Source organism: Papaver somniferum, chromosome 8 (genome assembly GCF_003573695.1).
Source record: "Papaver somniferum cultivar HN1 chromosome 8, ASM357369v1, whole genome shotgun sequence".
Classification (NCBI taxonomy): Eukaryota; Viridiplantae; Streptophyta; class Magnoliopsida; order Ranunculales; family Papaveraceae; genus Papaver; species Papaver somniferum.
The window spans coordinates 169,426-178,580 of NC_039365.1; the positions used below are offsets into that span (position 1 = coordinate 169,426).

The window sequence follows — 9,155 nt, forward strand, 5'->3', positions numbered from 1 at the left end:
ATTATCTACCGATTATGGAAAATTTCAAAATTCATCACACGAAGAATTTAAGCAAAATCTCATTTTGGGGCAACCCATAATCGGACCGTTAGTTAAATACATTAACTACCGAAACTAAAGACTTTGAGTTCAAAATGCACATAATCGGAGATCAAGAAAACACTAAACCTCCGACTAACATATTCGGAAGATATTGTTATGACAATTTCTGTCGATTATAATTTTTGCTACGAATATAAAAGGGCATATTAGCCAAAATATCCACACATTAATCGGTAAGGAATTAGTCTATATATTCTACCGTTTATTGTTTAACTACCGATTGAGGTGTTGTCTACCGATTATACAAGGGTATTTTTGCCATTTTAAAAAATTACAGATAAGGGATGGCCTCACTTTAGGTTTGGGTGACCTTTTTTGTCTTTTTGTGTCGCCCCTAATTCTAACAGAGTCTCCCCTAATGACACCAGGTTAATAAACTTGGGTAATTTGCTTAATAAAACCAAATAGAGCTGGCCACACATATCAGTCACCTATTACTACACGGTCTGCAGTTTAAGTCGGCATTCTTCTCATGACTCGAGATTCCTCAATTTATAATTCTCTCGATTTCTTATACTTAAGTGAAGCCAAACCTTTATTTTTCTATGTGAATCCTTACATGAAGATAAGTTTGATGAATTCGTTGGTTGATACGTAATCGATCAAGGATACCTAGAGTCAGTGTTGCTGAATAGGAAGTTAGAAAAAGAACACGAATATAAATAACAAAATTCAAAGAAAAGAACACGATGGATTCTTCTATCTTCCTCTTCTTCTATTGCTTTGAGAATAAACTATATTACAAGCCAAAAATATGGCTATCTCTCTCTTGTTTTTCTCTGCCTCTCTAGCTTACAAGTGTCCTTCTTTTATAGGAGTGTAAGCTTTCTTGAAAATAAATAAAACTATGAGTTTTTAGAACCCATCTAAACTAGGAATCCTCTCTAATTTAGGAAACCTCAACTTCTAGTTTAAGTTATCAACTTACACCTCTTCTAGTATCTCCTAGATACTCTCTAGACGTAACATGGCTCAACTAGTCCTAGGTAATGATTAAACTCATTTGGAAGCCTTAGCTGTCCTTGTGCTTGTGTGGATACAATCTTCACACTACTTAGATTCTGTGCATATGACCTGCACAACTAATTCTAACCGTGAAGATGATCTTCACAGCATTCTTCTTCTGCTACGATACTCCTGCAGCATGGCTCCCCCATTTTAGGAAGCCAAAACTCTTGTGTAAGCTTTGAATTGAAGATGGGGAAACTCAGCCTCCCCCTGTTCTTGATTGAACCATGTTTCTTTTCTTGGTACTTGACCTGCACGTCCCACAAGAAACATTAAACGATCTCCTCTTCTGGTAGGTGTCACTTTCTTCTCAACAATGCAATCTTATTTGAGAGCTTCTTCTCGTTCTACCAACAAATCTTATATAGGTGGTAGGTTCAGTTCTTGATATTCCTCTTCATTAAGTAATGGAGGTTCAACTAACTTCAGATATTCTGCATTAATGATAGAGTACATATACATGTATGGTGGTAAATCCAGCTAAAAGCATTATCTCCAAATTGCTTCAGTATTCTGAATGGACCATAGCGTATGGTTTTAAGCTTCTTCCTTCACCTTTTAGCCGCTCTTTACCTATACGTAACCATACCAAATATCCTTTAGAAAATTACAAGGAACACGATGTTTGTCATGTTTAGCCTTGTACTTAGCTTGGGACTTCTGTAACTGAGCTTCTGCTAAAGTATGTATCTTATGTATTCTTTCAATAACCTTTTGAGCTCTATTGTCTTCTTCTTTTGTCGATATGATACCTTGTGAGATAGAAAACCTCATATCAAATGGACTCTGGGGTAAATATCCAAGGAAAACTTCAAATGGAGATTTCAGAGTACTCCCATGAAAAGATCTATTAAAAGAGAACTGTATGAAAGGTAAACTGTCATCCCAAGTTTTAGGATGTTTAAAATTATACCCTCTTAAAAGATGTACCAAAGTTCTATTTACCACTTCTGTTTGACCATCCTTTTGGGGATGAAATGTTGTGATGTGCTTGAGTCTTGTGTCCATTAGGCTCCATAGCTTGGTCCAAAACTGACCTAGAAATCGACTATCTCTATCGGATATAATGGAGGGTGGCAGCCCAAAATGCTTCCAAACATGGTGAAAAAACAGCTTGGATGCACCTTCTCCAGTTACTGTCTTCTTACAAAGAATCAGATTGATCATCGTGATGAATCTATCGACAACTAAAAAAATGCAGTCATTCCCAGCTTTAGTCAGTGGTAAACCTCCCAGAAGATCCATTGAGATGCTTTCCCATGGCCTAGTAGGAACTGGTAATGGAATATACAATCCTCTTTTTCTGTTAGCTGGTTTTGATGTATTGCATAAAATGCACCCTCGAATATATTTTGAGACGTCCAAATGCATCTTTGGCCAATACATATACCGCTTCAGGTTTAGTAATGTCTTCTCTACACAAAAATGTCCAGATACACATGAAGTGTGTGCTTCTCTTATCCAGTGCATTTTATCTTCACCATGAGGGATGCACAGAGCAGCACCTTTGTACATTAATCCATCCACTAAGCAACATTCACTTGAATTTCCTTGGCTTGTCTTCTTGTACTCTTCGCCAAAATATTCATCTTCTTCATACTTGTAAGCATAATCACTTGGCAATAGTTGAGTCTGCATTTGTACAACCAAAGCCTTACTAGAAGGTGGTCTAGACAACATGTCATCCAACTTATTTGTTACTCCTTGTTTGTATTTGATGTGAATACCAAATTTCTCCAGGTAAGATGCCCATTTCATATGTCGAGCCTGTTGCAGCTTCGATTGAGTCTGCAGATACTGTAAGGGTTTATGGTTTGTGTGAACCACAACTTGCTTTCCCAACAGATATGGTCTCCAACACTTCATAGCTTGATACATGGCATACAATTCTTTGTCATATGTGGGATAATTCTGAACTGGTCCAGTGAACATTTCTGAATGATATGCCACTGGCTTTCCATCCTGTAATAATACTGCCCCTAATGCATAATTAGATGCATCTGTCTCCACTTCGAAAGGCCTCTGTAAGTTAGGCAATGTCAGAACTGGTGCTTCTAAAATCTTCTTCTTCAGTAATTGAAAAGTAGCTTCATGTTTAGGATCCCATTTGAACATGGTATTGTCCTTGGTTAAACCATGTAGAGGAGCTGTAATTTGAGAGAAATGTCTTATAAACTTACGTAAATATTGACACGCTCATAAGAAACTCCGAACTTCAGTAATATTTGTAGGTGTTGGAAATGAAAAAATAATAGCAACCTTTCCTGGATCGACCTTAATCTCTCCTTTCCCGATTACAAATCCAAGAAAAAACAATTCTTGCCTTCCAAACTCACATTTCTTTTCATTCAACCGTAACGAATTCTATCTTAACACAGACATCACCTTAAAGATATGTACCAAACGTTCCTCCCATGTCTTGTTAAATATTATAATATCGTCTAGATATACGATGACAAAATCGTCAATGAAAGTTCGTAATACCTCATTCATAAGTCGCATGAAAGTAGCCGGTGCATTGCACAACCCAGACGGCATAACGAGACACTCGAACAACCCTTGCTGAGTCTTAAAGTTTGTCTTCCAAGTATCCTCTTATTTAATTCGTACTTGATGATATCCATATTTGAGATCAAGTTTGGTGAAGAATATAGCACCTCCTAATCGATCAAGGAGATCGTCAATTCTTGGTAGTGGATATCTATTATTGACAGTAATATTATTTAAGGCTTGATAATCTACGCACATCCTCCATCCTCCATCTTTATTGGGTACAAGTAGGACTGGAGAGCCGCAAGGAGAGCAACTTGGCACTATTACCCTTTGCTCAAGTAATTCTTGTACTTGTCTCTTGATTTCTTCAGATTCAGTTATGGAAGTTCGATATAATCCCAAGTTTGGTAAGGATGCATCTCCAACTAGTGTTACTTCATGTTACACACTTATTTTAGGTGGTATGATAACCTCTTCTTGGAATAAATCCACAAACTTCTTCTTTAGTGAACTTACACTTTCTTGTCTGGTGGAAAGTGTAGTATGTAATGTTACTTTCCTTTCTTCTGTATTCACAGGTCTGACTAATAATAAGGTGAACATACCACAAGCATTAATCAACCTCTTAACTTGGTTAGTTGTAACCATTTTCATGGGTAGATGCTTTTTACTAGCCTGAATTCGAAATTCCTTCCCATCTTTTTTGAACAAATAAACTCGTTCCCTATGATAGAGAATGGCATCTCGTTCCCATAAATATGTATTTTCAAATATCATTTGTGTCACATCCAATGGCACAACATCACAGACAACTTCATCAATAAACTTATCAGTGCTAGCAAATTTGAATCGACACTGTGTTGTTACTTGAAGTTTGGTATCCTTCTGTATCCATCCCAATGGATAAGGTTTTGGATGTGAAGTGGTTGACAATCCCATTTGTTCCACGAGCTTTTCTGAGATTAAATTCTTCTGACTACCTAAGTCAATGATAGCCTCAACGATGCTTTGCTTTACTTGTATCTTGACATGAAATAATTCTTCATGAAGATTCGTTAGTTCTGTATTTGTTAGCGTTGTCATCAACATAAGATTTGGATCAGGTTGATCTATTTCAACGATTGTTTCAGCATCAACAACTTCTTATAGCATGGTTTTTTTCTTAAAACTCCTTTGCTCTTCAGACTCACATAGTTTCTTTGGTTTAAGATGTGGATATGGAACCCAGCAGGTGTCTTTCATGTGACCTTTCTCCTTGCAATGTTCACACATATTTTCTTCTCTTTCAGCTGATAGAGACTTATTTTTACCTGTCTTAACCCTTCTCTGAGTTTTGTCTTATCCTCTAGTAGAAACTCTCTTGTTGTCTGATCCCGTAACACCTTTAGACTTCTGTTCAATAGCTACAACTTTATTTATAGCATCTTCAATGTCTTGTACACCAAAGCTTCAATTCCTTTCGTATATAATCTACAAGTCCACCCTTATACTTTTGGAAAGTCTCATTACTATTAATATCGACATCCAAAGATAAAGATTGATTGTAGAATTCTGTAGTGTAATCTTGGAAACTTTGCTGGTACCATTGTCGAAGGTGTTTCCACTGATACCATCTTTCGTCCAAGTACCCCACAGTATAAAAGTGCTTCTTCATGATCTCCTTAAATTTTAGCCATGTCATACCTCTTCTTGTAATCTTTCCACCATGTTGAAGCATGACTCGACAATTTCAAACTTGTAAAGCTGATCTTCTGAGACTCCACCAGTTGATCTACTATGAAATATGTCTCCAACTTATCTAACCAACCATCAAGTTTTTAAGCTTCCATGACTCCATCATAATCAGAAATCTCAAGTTTAAACTCTACTTTCAGACCTCCAGATGGATTTTTATTAACTACTTCGTATTCTTCTTCTTCAGATGATGATGAACTTTCTTCATCATTTTCTTTTAACTCTTCTTTTTTATGTTTATGTTTTGACTTGACAGCACTTGCTTTCATAAATGCAGCTAAGGTATCTGCTAAACCTTGTATCTTCAGTTCAAGTTTAGCAAACTTGTCCTCGTCTGTGAGCTTAGTATTATGATCATATTCACTTCCCACCTTGGTTTTATTAACTCCTCTAGGTCTTCTTGTGTCTGGTAAAGCTACAGTTGCTTCCCCTGATCGCGTATATTGTTCACGTGTTAAGAACATGCACCACAACTAACCCTAGAAGTTAGAAAGTGGCTCTGGTACCACTTGATACGTAATCGATCAAGGGTACCTAGAGTCAGTGTTGCTGAATAGGAAGTTAGAAAAATAACACGAAGATAAATAACAGAATTCAAAGAAAAGAACACGATGGATTCTTCTAACTTCTTCTATTGCTTTGAGAATAAACTCTATCACAAACCAAAAATATGGTTGTCTCTCTCTTGTTTTTCTCTACCTCTCTAGATTACAAGTCTCCTTCTTTTATAAGAGTGTAAGCTTGCTTGAAAAGAAATAAAACTATGAGTTTTTAGAACTCATCTAAACTAGGAATCCTCTCTAATTTAGGAAGCCTCAACTTCTAGGTTAAGTTATCAACTTACACCTCTTCTAGTATCTCCTAGATACTCTCTAGCCTAACATGGCTCAACTAGTCCTAGGCTAATGATTAACCTCATCTGACATCCTTAGATGTCCCTGTGCTTGTGTGGATACAATCTTCACACTACTTAGATTCTGTGCATATGACCTGCACAACTAATTCTAACCGTGAAGATGATCTTCACAGCATTCTTCTTCTACTACGATACTCATGTATCATTGGTGGTGGAAGGTACTTTAACCTAAATGAAGCATACGCAGCAGTTGAAGCTTATCTTGCTCCTAAAAGCAAGAAACTTGCTAAGTAACTTAAAGCTCAAATAGTAGATGGAAATAAGGACCTTTCCCTTAGCATGGATGATCACGAAGAGATATTTGATATTTTTGAGGAGTAAAAATCTGGTGGTACCTAGGAAAGACTAACCAAGAATACAAGTCTTTCTCCCATTCTATCCTTTCACAAGAAGCAGATGTCACTGTAATATAGTGGTAAAGTCATTGGATGATGATACCAACGATCGGAGTTCGAAACTCGTCAGCGTCGGGGTGAGGGATTTTTTAGTTCATAATTTTAATATGACCTTCAACTAAAAAAGAATCCTTCCACAAAAAAAAATAAAAAAAGTAAATTAATTAATCGAGTAAAAAAAGAACAAAAATAAATAAATAGGGTGACCTAATTTATAAATATACAATAATACCCTTTGATAACTGATCTAATTAAAATAAAAAAACTAAACCTAAACCAAAAGAAGAAGAAGAAACATCTCCTCCCTTTTCTCCCCATCTTCTTCTCCTCATCAATTCTTTTTGATGACCCGATTTTATCATCTTGCTACCCCTATAAATAATACTCAAAACCTCCAAATAAAACGAAATTAATTAGCTTTTCTTTGATTCATCTGCATATAGTCATCGACAAGCTTCCTTAATGAGAATAATGTATCATCAGTCATCAGTTGAAGATCAACCTCGAGCTCCCCATCAGCAGCGTGCCTTGTACTTTGTTTTGTTAGAAATTCGATCAGATACGACGGGAATTCTCTAATAGATTGCAAATCATTAATCAATTTAAATTGTTTCGTGATAGTCATTTTCCTCTCATGACCTGGAGAGATTTTCATCTTTCTTGATGGTGGAATAGATTCGGCAGCTTCTGTATCTCTAGCATCATCCATTTCAACAGGTACTGGTAGAAGTTCATCCTCGATTGCTTTCGACCTCGCTTCAAAAAAAGTTTGAAGTTCACCAGCCATGGTGTGGACATAATGCCCAGGTGGGTGATACATCATTGCGTTTGAGAATGTGAGCCTCACATCATCATGAAATTTCAAGGGATCCGAATACTCATCGTTTACAAACTTACTCTTAACCGTCCCCAAATCCATTGGATGCTTGATACGCTTAAAATAATCTGGAATGTTCAACTTCACAATGTCCACTGGAGCATTGAAAACAAATCCATATGGATGTTCCATCAAACGTTTCAGAAGTTTTTCACATTGCTTCATTAACTCTTCGTAGGAAGTGATTGCTGGGAAAACATGGTTCTTCCTGTCTGCAACTGTCTGGCAAATCAAATTCAACAAGTGCTTAATATTCAAACAATTTGCGGCCAAAATAAGATCAAGCGATGTATCTTGATCGACTTCAACAAACTCCGCATCCCATTTCTGAATCTCCGGATCCTCTACATTACCATCATCCCCTTTAGGAATATCACCAACATGTTTCATGCAATATTCAAGAGCTTTAGCCAAAATCTTGCTTGTTACAGGTAATGGAATCGCGTTATCAACACAACCGTTTCCAATCATATGCTTAAAAGTTTGAGATTGAAGAGCAACAGCTTCTTCTGTTAAAGCAAGTCCTGAAGACTCTGCTAGAAAGACTGCACACCAAGTCTCTTGACCTAGTTTTGTGTCAGATTCTTAAGCCTACATTTGTGGCATGCTCAGTCTTTGATTTGTTTACCAAATATGTAACAGTTTATCTTGAAAGTGATTAATATAAATTGAACCACTATCTGCACATAGCAGGTGTCGAAGCATTCACCAAAATCCATACTCTAACTTGGTATCAGCCTGATCCAAGCCATCTTCCGCTCAATACCACAACAACAAAAAAACTTTCATGGCAGACACAACAAACACCCTAAGACAGGTGCAGATTCATCACCTTGTCACATTAAAACACACAGAAACAAATCATATCCTATGGAAGCCACAGTTCAAACCAATCTTAAAAGGCTATGATCTCAGTGGATTTGTAGATGGAACAAAACAAGTTCCTTCAAAGACATTACCTGAAAGTGAAGATATAAATCCTGCGTTTACAGCTTATGAGCATCAGGATTCTCTCATTGTTGGCTAGCTCAATTCAACTCTGACACCTGAAGTCTTGAGTAATGTATCTCACCTAACAACTGCAAAGGATGTCTGGGATAAACTAGAATCAGAATATGCACCAAAAACTTTACATCATCAGATGAATCTGAAAAAGCAGCTGCATAGCATGTCAAAAGGTAACAAAACTCTCAAAACCTATTTGAATGATGCTAAATCTTTGTTTGCTCAATTGGCAGAATATGGTTGTGCTGTAACAACAAATGAAAAGAAACAAGCCATTAGTAAGGGCCTTAACCAAAGCTATGATCCTATTGTCACTGCTTTGAGCACTGTTGAGGATATGTCAATAGACACCTTTTACTCTCATCTGATCACATATGACATGCGCCAAGAATCACAGTTGTCATCACTACAGTCTCCAATAACAAATGTAGATGTCTGAAACTTTCCCTCCACAAGCAGAGGAAATCCAAAGAATCAAGTCCAATAGAAATATCCATATTCCAATAATAATATGCATACTCGTCAGCAGCAGAATCAGAAACCTCCTCAGTTCATAGAAAAGTGCCAGATTTGTAAGAAGAAGGGCCATCTTGGTGACAGATGTTGGTTTCGATATGACAAACCC

The 9,155-nt window shown here is 36.9% G+C and overlaps 1 protein-coding gene across 1 annotated transcript; it reads right to left on the reverse strand.

Annotated features, from left to right (window-relative positions):
- Nucleotides 1–7,057: 7,057 nt before the first annotated feature.
- Nucleotides 7,058–7,996, reverse strand: LOC113304113 (transcription factor GTE9-like). The gene has a single exon (XM_026553177.1). The coding sequence runs from the start codon at nucleotides 7,994–7,996 to the stop codon at nucleotides 7,058–7,060; it is 939 nt and encodes a 312-aa protein (XP_026408962.1).
- Nucleotides 7,997–9,155: the final 1,159 nt, after the last annotated feature.